We start from the raw sequence: 18,596 nt of genomic DNA, 5'->3' as shown, positions 1-18,596 counted from the left end.
TAGAAAGGAAAAAGTGGACTTGGACAGGCGATGAAATGCGTAGGGCAGATAACCGGTTGTCTGTCAGTGTAACGGAACGGACGACAAGGTAAGGGATACGCAGCTCAGTGCGCACAAGGGTGAGGTGATGTGATTAGGAAAATTTTCAGGCCCGGGACGCAGCCGGGTGACCCAATCGACAGGGGTAATTAGAAATTGGTTGGGTGAGGGCTTCGCGTCCTGCTTTGGACATGAAATTGTTTAATCATAACAATAACGACGACGACGACGACGAAACGACAGCGCTGACTGAGTATATTTTATTTTATCTTGCAAATACAGTATGCGAGCAAAACGAGAACAAGGCGAAAGCAGGAGCAAACGTTTTGACAAGTGGACCTGCCTTCTTCAAGGCCTTGAAGAAGACAAGTCCACCTGTCGAAACGTTGGCTCCTGCTTTCACCATGTTCTCGTTTTGCTCATCGTCGTGAATTTCCGTCTCCCGCCTTCCCCTTGTTTACCCTGAAGTACAGTATGTGGAGTAGAAACGGGGCAAAATGCATTTGGTTCTTTTGCACCGTAGAATAGTGCAAGCAAAAAAAGAACGCAGAAAGAGAGGCGAAAATAAAGTGCGACAGTAAGTCGAAAGCACGCGTATACTTTCGATTCACTCGTCGTGTCCGCGTTATCTATAGCCCCCGCCTTACAGCTCTCTTTCGTTTCTCTAGCCGGACCCCTTAGCCTAGACCCCTTATTTCACTCAACTGTGACTGTATGAAGTCCTCCTTCCCTTTCTCCTGATTGTTTTTGCTCACACCGACCTCCCTCACACGTCCTGCAGACTCTGGTGATCGTGGCCTGGTGCTTCCTGCTGGTGCTCCTGCTGTGTGTTTACGCCCTGTACGACCCGGCCGGATCGCTGAAGCACAACCCGTTCCGGGACCTCGGGGCAGTGCAGGTCAGCCGCGACGTCCAAAGGTTCTTCCTGGAACCCTCGGACAAAGGGCACCGCCGACGAAGACGCCTGTGGTTGGCCAGGTGCGCGCGCACTCCACAAGGACGTGGTATATACTGTGCAGTTACACAAAAAAGAAGCAATGGTTTTCTGACCGGCACGTGACATATAAGCTTCGTTTGTATGAGCTAGGTGCGAGCTATGGTCTGGTCATAAGTCGAGCTCTAACCGACAGCACTTACCTGCATTTCACCCTATCTAAAAATAAAGCACACAAAAATGCAATGCTCCCCTATGAAACATATGTAGGATCATATGTAAGAACCAATATGTTTTCATATGTCTTATGGAATTATTGGATATGGGATTGATGGGGTATCATATCATTGCGTTATTTTTTTCGATACGATTGTCGAGCGGTTTTATTAGCGAGTCGACCCACCCCTCGCAGGCGGGTTGACCGAACCCGCCTCGACGCTCTCACCCTGCTCGGCCCGTATAGCGTTTACACGAATTTCCGACGACCAATTTTCGGCCCGAAAAATGACGCGACTGGACAGGCTTGGTCGGGTTCAGGTAAGCATAGTTACATGGTCCGTTTACGTCGCGCATGTGGGCCCTTTCTTGTCCCGTCCGTTCGTGCTGGCATGCTGACTCTTCGATGGGCCGATGGGCTAGTGCAGTATAGGCTAGAGAACAAACTGCGGGAACGTGCAAGAAGTAAAAAATAAAAAAAAACTCGCCCTCTCGCTTTTCCCCGCAGGCTGCGCCGATTCTTCTGCTGCGCGACCGACACGGAAGACAGCACGGAGGCGTACGAGCACATGGCCGAATACACGACGCTCTTCTACGAGGTGAGCGCCACGGAACGTATGCGTACGCTGTCACATCGTAGAGGTTCTCATATAGAGCCGGGGATAATGAAAAAAAAAACATTACTGCTGAAAAATTCTTTGACGGCAAGTGTCGTGCTGTGAAGCGCTATATACAGTGACTCCTTATTTGCGCGTTTGCGAGCTGAACGTTCCGGCTTTTCTTCCGTTAGGTCGGGGTAGCGCTGCCTATAGCGCGGGCATGTCGTAGAAGCAGCGCTCCTGCTTCTTTGGTCGAAGCACGTCGAGGTGGTCGAGCTGGTCGAGCTAAAGCCCCTTAGGTCGAGTCGCTCTTGATCCGAGGGGCGGGAGCAGCCGTGGAGAGTGGTGAGCAGCGCCCGCGGTGTCCCATCCTTGCACCAATGGGCGAGCGCCAGTTGCCCGGTAGCTGCGCCTCTCACTCGTGAAGGGGGGCGGATAGTCGGACTTCGTTGCGAGCGATGTGGCCTATGTGCCTATAGGATTCAGGACTAACTCTTCCCCCGCACCCGCCCTCGATTATGTTACGGTCAGGTGACTCACCTTAAATGAACCCTTACTGCATAGACAATAAACAGGCAGGCTATTTTCAAACTTCTCAGTTTGCCTAACACTTCAAGCTCCTCACAAAACCAGGGAAATCGAATTTTGTTTTCAATGTCCTTAATTAAATACTACATATATTTTCGGGGTTTTTATATATTGTAGACATTATTAGGTCTAGTTTGAGACTGTTGCATTATTTTGCCGGATTTATAAGCAAGAATGTGATTTTTTAAGGCGAACCCAAATACTGAAAATGATTTTTCATGACCTTGCCGAGAGCTTTCTCTGCTTCGCAATAATTTTCCCCGTTTTGATAAACACCTGCTTTGGCGTGCGGATCCTCCCTCCTCCCCGAGCACCATGTATGATGGCGCTGACTTTGAGACAGAGAACTTAGTGAAGAAACGCAGATAGGTCGGCCTTAGGCGATATCCTCCGGCCTGCTACCCTTCCGCTCTGAAGAGGAGAAACAGAGAGATTCGGCGAATATGATGATCACAGTAAGGCAGTAGGGTGAGACTGTATACACAAGCTCAGTTCCAAAGGGCCCGTCGACAGCGTTGAATCTAGGCCGGCGTTAACTAAACATTCGCGAGAGAGAGCCTTCATGGCTCGCTGTTCGTTGACATTACGTCCCGGCCAAGGGCCCCGTAACACTTTTTCGCTCAACGGTTTAACATCGAAGCGTCGCACTGTAAAGGGCCCGAACGTGTGCGGCACACACTAGCTTAACTACACTGTTAACCAATTTACACCCTTACGAATGCATTCTGTCCATAACTCACAACCTTAAGGGGGGTAAAAGTGACAGTTATGGACAGAAAGCATTCGTAATAGTGTAAATCGGTTAACAGTGTAGTTATAACTCAAACCATTACGCCCTTAAGGGTGTGAGTTATGGACCGCTCTGCACCATTAAGAACCCTTAAAGACGTAAATCAGTTTGCGGTGTAGCGAAGCAACCTGATCCCTGCATATACTGGTCCGCAGGACGTGGACGTCACGCCATCGGACATGTTCTCGGCGCTGGTCCTTCTGCGAAAGAAGCAACGCCGCCAGCTGGCGCGCATGGGCTCCACGTCCGAGGAGTCGCGAGAGGGCATGATGGTTCCCTACTGCACCATCGACTATTCTCCCTCCGGTGAGTTCGCGCATGCGCGCACTTGAGCGTGCGCCCTGGCACCGCTGCCTGAAACATGAGTCTAAATATCTCGCTGGGAATGTGGCTCTATAATAGTGATTGAAATTCATTTGTTAAAGTGTTGAGGTACAAGTATAAGGGGGGGGGGGTAGGTGGACACTGTCAGACTGCACTTGGTTCAGTCGAGTGAGTCGGTAGACGATTGGGCTCTTGTGTTGAGGACGGATCAGGTTAGAAGGCGGGTCAATGTGAACCGCTTCGAGCACTCTTTCGATAGCGATTCATAAAGCAGGGCCCCCGAGATCTGAGCCCTCGTGCACCTCCCCATCTCGGAGGCCTACTGTATATTGGTCATGAGCCTTGTGGCCCGCGTCACTCAGTTAACGACCACACATGCACACACAGAGAGAAAGAAAGGATTGAAGCTGAGTTTTCGAACTGGTATGTATAAAGAACACTGGGCGCCACTCCGCTCCCTGTGTGCAGCGCCGGTGGACAAGGCTCCCTGCAGCAATGGCGTGCCGGCCGGTGCGGTGGCGGCGTCGGCAGCACCGTGCCCGGTGGCTGGCGCGACCTCTACGGGGCCGCACGCGTGGATGAATCCCGAGCAGGCGTTGTACTACCTCAAGTTCGCCTGGGGCATCTACGGCTGGCCCGCGTACATGGCGTCGCACCTCTTGACGGGCTTCTGCGACCTGTGGGCTGGAATCAGGTACACGATCACGTGCTGTGCCAGATCTATTCAACAATTTGAGAGCATGCCGGCGCGTTTCGACTGCACAAAGTAATGTAATCGCGATGGTCGAAGTTTCCACAACGGTGACTAATCTCATTAGGCATGGTCTATTCACAACTAGCACATTCGCTTTATGGTCGCACAGTAGACCTGTAAAGCCAGTTTTAACACTGTTCGCCGCTAAGCGTGGGAGCATGAAAGTACGTACAGGGCCCCTCGGCAACTGGCCGCGTGTACCGTCCCAAGTTGCTGCACCCGTCGTGCTGCCGCACCGAAGTATGTACTCCACACAATGCAAGACCGGGCCTTTCGTTACCTAAGAGATGACGACATACCAGCTGAAAGTCAGTGCCAATGCAGCGTGTTTCTCTTGTCCTTTAAGAAAGCGCAGATTTATTTGGCTTCTCGCGTTGCTTTGCGTGGACGGCAGTGTCAGGCCGAGTAACTGAGCCGATTCCGAAGACTGTGTGACCAAATGTGATGGCTTGGTGGGGCGGTGCTTGTGCACAGTGTGTGTTCGTGAGGGTTGTAATGGGTTTTCATGTTTGAAGAGACAGTGCAACATCACAACACCAGCGCGCCTCATAGCGGTAACCGAAATTACCCCCCGTATTAAGAAAGACATTTTAACTGGAAGCCCATGCTTGAGTTGACCTAGATGACGCCTAACGCGAATGCGCCCAGCACGCTCATTGCGTTTCCTCCGCCGTCTTGACGTCAGGCGTTACTTTGACCAAGTCAAGCGTGGGCTTCAAGTCAAGGTGCATTTCTGAATACGGGGGTAAGTGTCCGCAGCAGAATACCTCACTCAGTAGGCTACGCACCGTAAAAAAACTATCACTTTGCTTTGACAATCGTCCTGTCATGGTTTCTGTCGAAGCTTTATTGTGATAGCAATTATACGGACAATCGAGGCACGTTCACGCCGCCGCCATGCTGTCCTGGTATCGACGGCGCATGTGCGACACGCGCGGGTAAAGTTAGAGTGCCTCCAGAGCCGCGCAGTGCATTTGGCTGCAAAAATGAGGGCGATCAATAGGATTCACGCGACAATGATGCGTCAGCATTAGTTTTTACCGTGCAGTCTAAAATAATGTACTCTTAAAGGGTGGAAAAAAGGGTGTAAATCAGTCTATACCTCCAACCCTTACGCCTAATAAGAGTGCGAGTTACGCACCTTTGTGTTACATTTAAGGGTGTCAATTATTTTACGGTTGGTTTCATGGTTTACAGTTGGTTTACGGTTAGCTGGATGCGCCGGACTCCTCCGCCTTCTTTTACCGCACACATGCAGGACGCAAGACGATGGACGGGTTTACGTTCCCACGACTGTTCAAATGGTGATGCATCAAAGCGACATCCCCATCTCCCTCTCCCCTGACGACGCCGCGCCCTGCTCCCTCAAGGGTTGCAGAATTAAGCGCCACTTCCTCCTATAAATCACTATCATCATCATCATCATCATCATCATCATCATTGAAATGACGAAGCCAAGTGGATGCACCGCCAGGATCTGGTCAATCGGCTCAGCCGGAACCAGAACAGCGTTCTGGCTTCCGCTTCCGGCAAGAGCGTTGCACGCGCAAACATTCCAGCGTTCCTGCGGAGGAGCTGCGTGCATGCCACGCCGAGGGGCATAGATTGGTTCTGAGCGCAACGGATAGTAAACGTCAAGCTAGATCTAACACTTTCTCTGGGCGCTGACAATCACCGACGGTTTTTCCTCTGTCTCATCTCCTGCACTAAGGTCCCCAGATAAAACTCGTTTTCATCTAGGAACCTTAATCCTGCACCATCGAGGAGCGACACCCATAGTAGCGCCGTCTGCCGGCGTTCCTCGTCGCATCAGAGTTGTGACACGTCTGGTATCTGTCAGGGCGCGGTTCCCACAGCGCAGCAGCAGTTTCGCGCACCGCTTCGCATCATGTCACGTATACCTCCGCGTATCGTTATAGAACAGTGCGCGCGAGGTGCTCGAACGTAACATTAAAACTTGCTATCGCTTACGATGCTTCTTCGGGCTAAAAATGTCTTTTATGTTGTAGTTTTTGTCGTTGCCCCACGTCGCTTTGAGTCGTCGCCCTCCCCTCCTCCCCACCCCCAACGATAGTGCCTCATCATTCCCATGACCTTCGCATCATCATCATCATCATCATCATCATCATCATCCTGGTTACTCCCACTGCAGGGCAAAGGCCTCTCCCATACTTCTCCAACTACCCCGGTCATGTACTAATTGTGGCCATGTCGTCCCTGCAAACTTCTTAATCTCATCCGCCCACCTAACCTTCTGCCGCCCCCTTTGTATAGTGGCTCGCAAACTTCTGCCATAAACTGTACGTTTACCTCATAACGTGATCAAAGCGCCGCTGACCGCCCTCGCGCCGCACCCCCGACGACAGTGCCTCATCGTTCCCGTGACCTTTGTATAGTGGCTAGTAAACTTTTGCCAAAGACTGCAAGTTTACCCCGTATACGTGATCAACGCGCCGCTGACCACCGCAGGTGCTGCGCGTGCCTACGCGGGAGCAGCGGCAACGTGTCCGGTGACAACTGCTGCGAGTGCCACGCGGCCACCGTCAAGCACCTGACCCGAGTGCGGCCCGAGGACCTGCTCTTCTCGTCGTTTTCTAACGGCCTGTACCGAGTACCCTTCTACGTGGCCCTGGACCACCGCACCAACGCCATCCTGGTGGTGGCCCGGGGAACCCTGTCGGTAGCCGACGCGCTCACCGACTCCATGACTGCCGCGGCCGGTGAGCAGACCCTTGCAATCGCCGCTGCGGCCGCGTCTGCAGATGCTGAATTCGCTTTGCACCTCGGTGACTGATAGATCACCTCAGATCGTGCTAGCGTACGTTGACGTGTGCGACACAGTGGTAGAGACAGGGACAAAATTGTATATATAGAGATACAAGCTTCAAACTTCCATTTCTCTCTCTCGCTCTCTCTACTCTTTAAAGCGAAGCTTTCTTTGCCTCTCTTCGTGGCGTTGCGTTACCTAAGGACCCTGAATAGCGTTGCCTATGTTTGTTGCGTTGTCGTGCAGCTATGAACTACAGTGTTCACACCTTACCACTTGCTTCAATATATTTCTTGTACAAGAGGCTCTCGTTTTAGTCAGTGCCGCCCCGGATCTTCTTACTCGCCCTTTTGTCTATTGCACTGTGATGCTACCATAAACATTCTATATCGTACGGAACAATGGCGCTTTAGAGGGCACACGCATCGCTCTGTATGTATGTACAGCGTCTCTTCTTGTGCTAATGCTGCAGTCGTACGCGCCACGTCGGTGTGGTTTAGGTTGCAGCTTGAGCGCACTCAAGGGCCATGGGGCAGGAAATCTACGGGACCTCTCGTATAGACCTCACGCGTCGCTCGTCGGCGTGGCGTCATTTGCGCGTTTGGCGTTTCTTATGACGCAGAGATGCCAGACGGCGTGGGTCTGTGTCACCAGGGAGTGCTGCAGAGCGCGCTGCAGATCCTGGGCCAGCTGGACGAACCCCTGGCGCAGGCCACGGCCCGGCACCCAAACTACACCCTGGTGCTGACGGGACACAGCCTGGGCGCGGCCGTTGCCTCGGTGCTTGGCATCCTGCTCAGGCCGCGGTTCCCCAATCTACGCTGCTACGCTTTCTCGCCACCAGGAGGAATCCTGGACGTGGAGAGGTGATTTTGATGTCTGTCTGTCTGTCTGTCTGTCTGTCTGTCTGTCTGTCTGTCTGTCTGTCCGTCTGGTCTGCCTGGTCTGTCTGTCTGGTCTATCTGTCTGTCTGGTCTGTCTGTCTGTCTGTCTGTCTGTCTGTTCGTTCTGTCTGTCTGTCTGTTCTGTCTGTTCTATCTGTCTGTCTGGTCTGTCTGTCTGTCTGTCTGTCTGTCTGTCTGTCTGTCTGTCTGTCTGTCTGTCTGTTCTGTCTGGTCTGTCTGTCTGTCTCTCTGTCTGTCTGTCTGTCTGTCTGTCTGTCTGTCTGTCTGTCTGTCTGTCTGTCTAACCTGTGTTTGCCTACTTCGCGTGTTGCTTTCAAAGGAACGCTTATTAAAGAAAAGAAAGAAAAAAAAATACATTCGTGGATCGTGACTTAGCATTAGGACAAGGGATGTCAAGCAAGTTCTTCCGCGAGGGTTTTATCCGCGTGCGCTGTCATCCTTCGTAACCGTTAGCTCTGGTCCTCTGGCTAAAAAGAAAAAAAAACGTAAGCATGAACATCGTCACGCGATCTCTCGCAGGGCTCGTGAGACACGTGACTTCGTGATGACCATCGTTGTGGGTGACGACATAGTGTGCCGGCTGGGGTTCCGCCAGGTGAACAAGTTCAAGCGAGACGTGGTCAGCTGCCTGCTGCAATGCGACATGAACAAGGTACGGTACCGTTGAGTCTGCACCAATATGAGAGAGGGAGAGAGAGAAAAGAAAAGCACCCGATATCTGTGTTCAACCAACAAGTTAAGCAAATTTGCAGCACGGAAACTCGGTTGCTACTATCTGCTACTCAGTTCCCGTGTTGGACAAGTCCCCTCGTGAAACTTTTCTTTTAACGCGGTTAGTATCATTATTTCGTAACTTCACACAGCTTGCGGTACCCATGCCTGTCTGTTTGTCCGCGCCTAACCGTCTTCCCGCCAAGTTGGGTCGCTGGGTAGCGCGTGGTTCGATGGGCAGAGCTCCAGGCTGCTGCGCTGAGGGAACCGAGTTTGAAACCGAGCGTCGAACGAACTTGGGTCACCGAATATCTAAGCACTGAGTACGTTCCGCTATTCACTGAGTGAGAGCTCCAGGAGGAACAAGATGACTGTTGACGTAGTGCGATTAACATTCGACACGATCACGTTCATCTTCTGCGCCCTAGAAGTGATCTACGAGATTCTGCTGAGCTGTATTAAACGTACAATGGCCAAACTGCCACAAGAAGCAGCGGGAAAAACTCCATCCGGCTGTATGCATGCCTCATACATGTTCTGAGGCAACAATAACAACAGCAACAATCATCCGTGTCGGTGGTGGCAGCGCGGTGCGTCCCAACATTGTTTTAACGTTAATCGCATCATAACGTCGACATTCATCGAGAGATGGGTTTTGCAGGAATTTCTTTATGTATATCAACTCAGCAACAAGTAAAATTATCTTCTCAAACGCAAATCTAGTGCTCTCCGTACCATGAGCGTCACAATTTTATCCAGCTTCGCGCACATATCTGCCAATAAGATTTTTTATTAATAATTCGTTTTTCATTGCATCATCCACCGGTTTGGCGATAAGTTTTGTAATCGGTGTTCATTCAGACCGTGAATGCCATGGTCAATTACACAAAGCCTCCGTCACAGCCGCCAGAATATTCGCTCCGGGATGAAATCAATGCAGAGTGAACCACTCGGTGATATATGCCACGGAAAGTGTCAGTTCGAGGCGGGAAGACCGGAACACAATAAATAAATCAACGGATATACAAGAGGTGACGATTAAAACAAAACGTATCCACGGGCTGAACGCGACTTTCCTCAGCGTCCAAAATATGGTTTTGAACCCGACGCCTACCACGCCAACCTTTCAGACGTGGGTCTGCTTTCCCTCTATTCCATTCCTTTTTTTTTTTTAAGCGTCACCCGTTCGCGGCATGCAGATCTTGGTGATAGCGCGAGCGGAGCGCACTTCGGGCCACTGACGAAGCAGGAAAAGGATTGGCATTGGAGTAGTATCGTTACATTAATTATCCCGGCCCTGACCTCCGGAACTGCACGATTTGGCAGTTCACGGCTTGCCCATCGACGCTAGACCGTCTCACTCTAGATAAACTTCCCCCGGAAATTTTCAATCGATCCCCTAATTACAATACGGCCCTCGTTGAGAACGCACGCGGATCCTGAAGCCCGCGATTCGGCCGTCGTTGAAAAGCCTTCTTGAAATTGTTACCGGCCCTGGACCGTCACAAGCACAATGACCTGCGTTTTTATTTGCTTCGTTCGCCTGTTTTCGTGGTTGTTCAGTGGTTGGACTCGACACGGAAAACGTTCGTTCGTTCGTTCGTTCGTTCGTTCGTTCGCTCGCTCGCTCGCTCGCTCGTTCGTTCGTTCATTCGCTCGCTCGTTCGTTCGTTCATTCGCTCGCTCGTTCGCTCGCTCGCTCGTTCATTCGCTCGCTCGCTCGTTCGTTCGTTCGCTCGTTCGTTCGTTCGCTCGCTCGCTCGCTCGTTCGTTCGTTCGTTCGTTCGTTCGCTCGCTCGCTCGTTCGTTCGTTCGTTCATTCGCTCGCTCGCTCGCTCGCTCGTTCATTCGTTCGTTCGTTCGTTCGTTCGTTCGTTCGTTCGTTCGTTCGTTCGTTCGTTCGCTCGCTCGCCATGTGGACGGCGCGAAGTGCGCATATGACGGTAAATTCAAGGTTCTTCTTTCTTTTTCTTGGCAAACCAGGCTAGTAACAGTCTAAAGTCGTATTGGACGATTCCAACCATATTACGCGATCTTATAAGCACTAAATCCTTTGTTTTTATTTTCTAAAGGGGAGCACGTGCGCGAGTCACTATGTGTAGAAGCTCGCGTGAAGTTCGTGTGAACTTGTGCATATACTGCTTGTGTGATATCTGTAAAAGCTCGACTATCCTAGATGTCCTTTTGTTAGTCTTTATCAGATGACGCTTTTATTGATGTAACCCTACTTAAAGGTCTTATCTATCTAAAGTATTCCTCTTTTTCTTTCTTTCTCAGAACGTCCTCAATAGGCATGGTCTCGAGGCGCTCTTCTGTGGCCGCCGGCTCACGCCTCCGCTGAAGAACAAGGAGGCCTTCGAGAAGATCAATGCTCCCACGGGACAGCTCGCCGAATGTCTGAGGCCACGCGAGAAGTCTGTACGTACACGCCCTGCTTCGCCGCATTTCGCACCGTCCAATGGGCGGTCGTATGTTGTACCAGCTCAGTCGGCGGTATTTACTTCAAGTGATATTCCGTATTTGCAGTGGTTCCTGCAGCCTGTTGCATGAAGCCTCTTTGGGTGTCATAAGCGCCTCCGAGATGTGTAATAACGCAAACTCTGCCATGAAGTGTTCTCACTGGCTCGTGCGATGTTATCGGCGCGTTTTGTACCGTATGTGCCTCCTAGATTGTGTCATCAGGCCAACCGGTTCAAGTCATCTTTTTGCGCCTCTTGTGTGTCACGTGTCTAATCGCGCGAAGCAATTAGAAAGATGATAAGACTTAAAGTTGTATGCACCGAAATCTCGGAGGCAATTGACCGCCCTCGCTTGCCCGGCGCTTGCGCTTAGGCGTAGATGAGCTTAACCAAGTGCCTACGTGGTGTCAAGCGTGTTTGATACCGCCTGTTGACTTGCGGGTCTGTTCACCCCCTCTTGTACAGGGAGTGGAACCAGCGTCGCTCGATGTCATCCTGGAAAAGGGCGTTCCCCCGATCGAGTGGCCCGAGATGCACATGCCCGGGAAGATCCTGCACTTCGTCAGGGAAAGGAAACGTGCAGAGTACGTGAAATTGCCAGTTAGCTATACGTATATGATGCATGGATGAATGAATGGGAGGTACTCATGTTTAGATATCGAGGCAGCGATAAGGATAATTGAGGTAAAGATGTTGGATGTGTGTCTTTGAAGAACATAGATGCGAACCCGAAAAGGTTCGGTTGTCAGATATTTCTGGGAGACAGTGTCAGCTTGCTGAACATTTCGAAATCAAGCGTCGCCCAATACGCGCTCCTTTGCCGAGAGCAGTCTCTTTCTTGGAGGTAGGTGGGAGAGGTGTATTGCCTGCAGAAGCGCGGTACGGCATTCGACAGGCTTACGTCTGTGGTGGTGCGTACAACGTACTCATGACACAGACGTGAAATCTATAGCCGGTAAGCATTCTGGCAGTCAGATGATGTTGATGTGAGCCCCAAGACTATCTGTTCTGAAGTTATTCTTCAATATAACCAGGTCAAGGCGATCCCCATTCGATGTTACGGAGGTCTGCGATACACCTAGCTATAGCATGTATATGAAAGGAGTGACATGTAAAAAGACAGGTTTACAAAAAAAAAACGAATCACAACTTACGAAGTGACGTGTCGATCGTGCCTTATTTACGTCTTACGCATATCCGCATTTTTGCGAATGTCCGCCTCCTAAGCTCACGTATGCATAGTACTTCAAGCCCGCGGTTAAGAGGATGTTCCACAACCACTGCCACGGCCGTGAATGAGCGGCGCTGGCTAGCCCCTCCAGCGCTAATCATGCGAACATTCGCAAATGGACAAGAAACTTGACGCTAGAGGGGGCGCCGCAATAGTAGAATTGCTAAAGCACTGCACGCGTAATGTGGAGGACGTGGGTTCCACCATGGCTCCACCTAGACTAGTGTTGGTTCGACTCCTACCTCAAACAAGTTGTCTCTTCGTCCAACTTTAATTTCCCCTATTATTTCTACATTTCAATGAAACCTGACCATTAATGTCCTCTATGTGCGTTCGCTGGCTTCTTGTCGATTTTCTTCACACGGTTGTATACATCCGCCGCGGTAGCCTGGTGGCTATATGGTGTTGCGCAGCTGAGCACGAGGTCGCCGGTTCGATCCCGACCGCGGCAATTGCGCATTACAATGGGGGTGGAATATGCAATATCTCTCGTTTATCGCACGTTGAAGAAACCCAGGCGGTCACAGCTAATCGGGAGCCTTCCCCCTATGTCGGCCCTCATAACCCATTGTGCAGAGTAGGGACCACGCAACTTGATTCGTTCGTACATTTGTGATCAACAACAAAAATAGAAAACCGCGGATTCCCTTATTCCCGCTCACCCCTTGCGTATGTACCGTGCCATCTAATGCACCCCTGAACCTTCGCGAAATGCTAACGTTTCAATTTCGTTTACTTATCGCGATTTACATTTTGTGGAAGTTCCATCGACCGTCAAGAAGTATCTTTGCAACTCCATATAGCAGAGACGTGCCCAACACACACACATACACAGCACGCACGCTGTTGTCTAGCTGTGTGGCCGCTCTAATGCTTCCCCGCTTTACCGCAGGTACGAGATGTTTTGGACGTCGCCAGAGTACTTCGACCACATCGTGATCAGTCCACGCTGCTTCAAGGACCACATGCCAGACGTCCTCTACGACGCGCTTCGAAGCGTCTGCACCGTCACGGCGCTCTGACCATCGTGATGTGTTCGCTTGCGCCAAACGACGAACAAGAAGAAGAACAAATTGGACACCATACATGGGTCAATGACGCTCGGACGTCTTGACAGTGGTATGTCCGCAATGTCCAGTTGCGCGTCGGATGAAGACCAGCTGCGTTGACAGACGATCACGTAAACTATATACGTGTCCAGCAGAAGTTGCTCACAACCAAAGAAGCGAGTGTATAAGATTCGCCATTCCGAGCGATTCCAGTGACCCCTTCTCAGACCACCACCCTACGGTTTGTGCCATCTGTGACGACCAGGGGTCGCTGCACATCGCCTGCGATCGCGTACGTGTAAAGGATACGTCGCGTACGTGTCAGACGTCTTCGTCGGTTGTGAAGGACTGTTCCGAAGGGCCTGAAATTACACGCTTGAAGGAGTTCGTACTTTCCCGTGACGATCTGGTGACTTCGACATCACGGAGTTTGTCGAGTCTGACACGGAAGCATACGTGAAAGCTGCATCTTCGTGTCGCCATAATCACATCGACGCACCTGAAGAAGAGAAGATACCTTACGGTGAACAAGTATGAAGTGTACGGAACTATACTTATTTCGTTTTAGTTCATTTTTTTCTTGTAATTTTTGCTCAAGGAGGACCGTGCGCCAAACGTGCTTCATCAACCAATTCTCACTCTATCTCGTGCGACTGTAAATATATATAGGCATATAATATAGACTGCTGACCACGTGTGACTGGACAGTCGCGTATAGTTGAACCTATCGCGGGGCAACGGTCTTTCGTGTGATGTTAAAAGGCACGAATTTCACTGCTGACTGTCACCCAACAGACTGCTACTTAGTGCGATTGCAGCTTTTCACTTTCTTTTTTCTGTTTCTTTCTCACCATGTTGTAAAAAAAATCACCCTGCAATATAAAAGACATTGATTGACAGCAAAAATGGAGGCTCGGAGTCATCAGTAGCGGCCGAACAAGAGGGTCCTCAACCCACGAGGCCAACTTCGACAAAACTGCTTGTCACAATGAACTCGCAAGGGAAGCATCAGCCTGGAGCTAACGTTTCGACAAGGGGATTTGCCTTCGTCAGTTGATGCCCTGACGAAGGAGAGTCCCCATTGCCGAAACGTTGGCTCCATGGGCTGAGGATTCTCATTGGTGACTGTGTCAAGGCCCTGTAGCTAGCTTTTGGTTACAGCTTTGCCGCCCACCCGTATACACCCTAGAAGCAGTGGAGTCCTTTCAACTCCTTTATTGAGGGGAGTAACTGCATTATGCGGTAGTACCACTCATACTTTACTCCCATCTTTTTAAGAGTTCTCATGGACGAGTAGCGTAAAGCGTTCCACATCGGAAGGTGAAGCCGCAGAAAATGGAGTTCAATATGAGCAGTTGACCATAATTAAGGAGTGTTCAACACAGATCAACTCCTTTATGAGGGAGTAACTGCTTTATGCGGGAGTACCACCCACATTTGACTCCCGTCTTTTTAGAGTTCTCATGGACGAATAGCGTAAAACGTCCCCGGTGGGAAGGTGAAGCTGTCGAAAGTAGGTAAATATGAGCAGTTGACTCTCATTAAAGAGTTTTAAACACGAGTTTGGCGTAATAGTTCTGCGGAAACCCGCAAGGTGGAGAGACTGCGAGGCTTTTCTCTCGAGGAACCCGTATGGGTTTCCTTTGTAGCAATTGCTACGATAGGGTGGATGTCTCATTTTCCCTTCATTAGTTTTAAACACGCCTCCTTCATCACCCCCCCCCTTAACCCCACTACAAAAGAGACTTTACGCGAATGACAATAAACTTTGATCGGTGTATGCGTTGAGTGCGTTTTGCTTCTTAGCGTATGCGTGAGAATCCAGGGCTTCTCGCTTCCCGCCTGAAGCAGCGTGCTCCACTTGGCGTGCGTTTCGACGAAATGGCCAAGCAAAAAGGTGATGCAATTGTTTGTTACCCTCTCGTGGAACTGATCCTAGAGACTAAACAGACAGCCGCTATTCGTTAAAAGAAAGGTAGGCAAAAATGTTTTGTTTCAGTGTACTCCTCTCAGTATTACACTCTAAATATGTTTACACACTTTGGCGCCGTATCTTGTTGTGAAACAGTAATTGTCGTCTGTCTTGCTTGCGTTTCCCTTCTTGAAAAACACTGCGCTCGCTGCTTTCCAGGCGCACGAAATAACGAATATTGTTTGTGGGTTAAGATAAAGACCCAGAGAATGTAATCTTTTTTTTTAGAGTGCAGCGTAAACATACTCCATAGGAAAGTGCTCCGGTCGAAAATTGGAGACAGCTAGGAGACAGGCAGTTGCACTCTCGTGGAGGAGTGCAGCGGTTGTCCTATGAGACCATTTCTGAGTTTTACGTGTTGTTTGAATAGAGAAAAAGGAGTTAGCCCCGCGGTAAAACTTCCACTTGACTGCAAAGGCGTAAGGATCCTATTACATTGCGGTATATAATGGTATATAACGGTATATTGCCTTATACAACGCTGGTTCTCATCCTTGATGTGCCATTCCCCGCAAAACTGACAGTTGGAAAGCATGTCGCTGACGTCAAAGATGAACGATTACGTAACGAGCTATACGCACAGTCATTGGCTGCCAAAAATCACCGAAACACGCGCTCTTACAGTTACATGAACGGTTGTTCGCCGGGGAAGTACTATACGCGATACTTGCTTGCTGTCATTCGTAACACATCGAAGGCCGAGCTAGTCTCCCTGCATCCTTATAGATTCTCTCTTTTAACTGCACCGAGCAACGCAAATGACGTCAGTGGGTGACCTCACAGACTCCACGTTCTTTTTTTTTTCTGCGCGCATGAGAATGGACGCTGTATACTTTTACGCGACGAACGTCTGGGTATTGTAAATGATGTTCTGGCATTGACCTGCCTTCTCCGATGGAAGTCTTTCTTTATTTTGCCGACGAAGCCGTCATCAATATCTGCAACCGAGGCGTCGCAATTAAGGAGCAGTTCTGAAACCAAGGCCGAGATAATGTGATGATTCTCTTCCGGTTCTATTCGTTTTCGCGCTTCGTCAGTGGTTGGAGCGGAGCCGCATCCTATACCATCTCGATCGGTCGGTCGTGTGCGGCGGCCATTGATATATGAAGGGAATAAAATGAGCCGGTATAAATGAATCATTCATTTCGCTTCTTTCTCATTCCATTTGTTTGTATTCGATACGATTTGTTCCATATCAACCGCCGCTTATAGATCAGGGTGATAAAACATAGACGAGGTGCCGCTCGGACCACATGATGAGGCGTTAGTAATATTATATATATATATATATATATATATATATATATATATATATATATATATATATATATATATATATCAATTTTTAGGTCATTTCTTTCTCAATTTTCCAAAATTTTCTGAACGGACAAACACATATAAGCTGGCCCTACCACTTTTCGACGCAGGTCAATTTTAAATGGAAATTTAACTCAGGGACAGTAATTCGATTCTCTGTTCCCATGCATTTAGATAGGAGCTCAAGACATTGGGCTTCGTCCAAGTTAATTCCAACAGTTCTCGCTGTCTGATAACCCTTACCAGGCACTGCCCTCACACACGCACGCCTTCAAGGAGCATTCAAAACGGCGACAACTGAAATCTGCGAGCCCCATTGGCCTCCTTACGAGCGCTTGCGCAAGACGATCCAAAATGGCTCGCGGATTTCAGGAGTATAAGATTTAAATCGTCATTGAAAGTACACGTGTGACAGGAATATAACATATCATGCAGCTGTCGGTACGCCTAAAAGGCCATGCAGCTATATCGCTATGTGCAAAGAGACGCAAATCGTGCGCACATAATGAAATCTATGTGAAGCATAGCTTTTTAGTGAAGCGGTTACTCACAAGTTTTGCAACTAGCGGAGGTGCCACAATTTTTGTTTACTCAACTCATATGCAACGTGTAATATCATGGAATGCGTATGTTTACCCATCACAAAGGTCCCAACTTTATTGTGCATTTCTTTTAAATCACAGTGTAGGGGATTCCAGCAAGTACAGACGCAAGCACAAGTATCATATGCGCATACTTGTCTATGGTGTTGGGCTGCTGAACACGAGGTCGCGGGATCGAATCCCGGCCACGGCGGCCGCATTTCGATGGGGGCGAAATGCGAAAACGCCCGTGTACTTAGATTTAGGTGCACGTTAAAGAACCCCAGGTGGTCGAAATTTCCGGAGTCCTCCACTACGGCGTGCCTCATAATCAGAAAGTGGTTTTGGCACGTAAAACCCCATAATTTAAAATGCGCATACTTGTGCTCGCGTCTGTACTTGCTGGAACCCCCTTTACTGTCACGATGCACCAACTGACCCGGCAAACCACACTACTAAACTGTTTTTTAAATGTTTGCGCACTGCATCGTTCGCAAACTATGCTGAAATGCAAACTCCAAATCAGGTGGATGTACAGTATGAGACCTATATATGCAGCGATGTCACAAGGAAGAAGGCGGTGAACGTATGATTCTCCCTGAGGAAAAAAAAATTCACCGACGATTACGATACGCCCTAATGCGAAATTTGAGCGCCGCTTTATACGTGTTTTGATTCCGCGATATAGTGAGGTAAAGAATTTGAGAGAGACATGTAACCAAGTCGGCGATCGTTGTAAATCTGAACTGCGGGTCAAGCGCGCCAGCTTTTATACATAACTCGTCGAAGGTTCCAGTGTAATTGCTGGTGCCGCGTGGCTTCCAAAAAGTACTTCACAATTCGCGTGGGGCATACAATCAGATTACAAAACAATCGCAAATCGTGACAACCGAAACAAGCGCGAACGAGACCAAACCAAACAAGCGCGAGCGAGGCTGACGCGAGCAGACGACAGAACTAAACGAGCCGTCTGGCTGAGTCCGCATGACACTGGCTCCCGCGCGCACGTCACTGAAGGGACCGCTCCCATTGGTCTCCGCTGTTCACGGCTCACGTCTTTCATATCCCGCTCTGCGTTCGCACTTTCATCTTTCGCTGTGGTAGTTCCTCGGTTACGCCGCCGACGCTCGCCGCAGGAAGGGACGCCTGAAAATTGCGCTCTGAAAAACATGCTAACTGACAGGTTTATGCACAGAAAAGTACGTTATATGTATCGAGCAAACTGGATTCTACACCTCTTGTGTCGCAGCGGGACACACCCTTTCTGCGTGATTGACCAATCACAGGTACATTTACTGCGGCACATACAGAATGGCTAAGTCGAAGAAAATAAAGTAAATCACTATCCGTGATATGTAAT

At 49.7% G+C, this 18,596-nt stretch overlaps 1 protein-coding gene across 1 annotated transcript in view; it reads left to right on the top strand.

Annotated features, from left to right (window-relative positions):
• The window catches only part of LOC142590115 (diacylglycerol lipase-beta-like), a 61,553-nt gene extending 46,407 nt beyond the window's left edge, over positions 1-15,146 (top strand). The window contains exons 5-14 of the mRNA XM_075701983.1: positions 821-1,017; positions 1,698-1,788; positions 3,322-3,472; positions 3,959-4,184; positions 6,714-6,964; positions 7,634-7,877; positions 8,436-8,568; positions 10,905-11,045; positions 11,552-11,670; positions 13,210-15,146. Coding sequence (XP_075558098.1) covers positions 821-1,017; positions 1,698-1,788; positions 3,322-3,472; positions 3,959-4,184; positions 6,714-6,964; positions 7,634-7,877; positions 8,436-8,568; positions 10,905-11,045; positions 11,552-11,670; positions 13,210-13,339 — 1,683 coding nt within the window. The 3' untranslated portion in view covers positions 13,340-15,146. The remainder of the gene's footprint in view (positions 1-820; positions 1,018-1,697; positions 1,789-3,321; positions 3,473-3,958; positions 4,185-6,713; positions 6,965-7,633; positions 7,878-8,435; positions 8,569-10,904; positions 11,046-11,551; positions 11,671-13,209) is intronic.
• Positions 15,147-18,596: the final 3,450 nt, after the last annotated feature.

Source organism: Dermacentor variabilis, chromosome 8 (genome assembly GCF_050947875.1).
Source record: "Dermacentor variabilis isolate Ectoservices chromosome 8, ASM5094787v1, whole genome shotgun sequence".
Lineage (NCBI taxonomy): Eukaryota > Metazoa > Arthropoda > Arachnida > Ixodida > Ixodidae > Dermacentor > Dermacentor variabilis.
The sequence above is the reverse complement of the archived record's forward strand: the minus strand, read 5'-3'. Positions and strand labels throughout refer to the sequence as shown.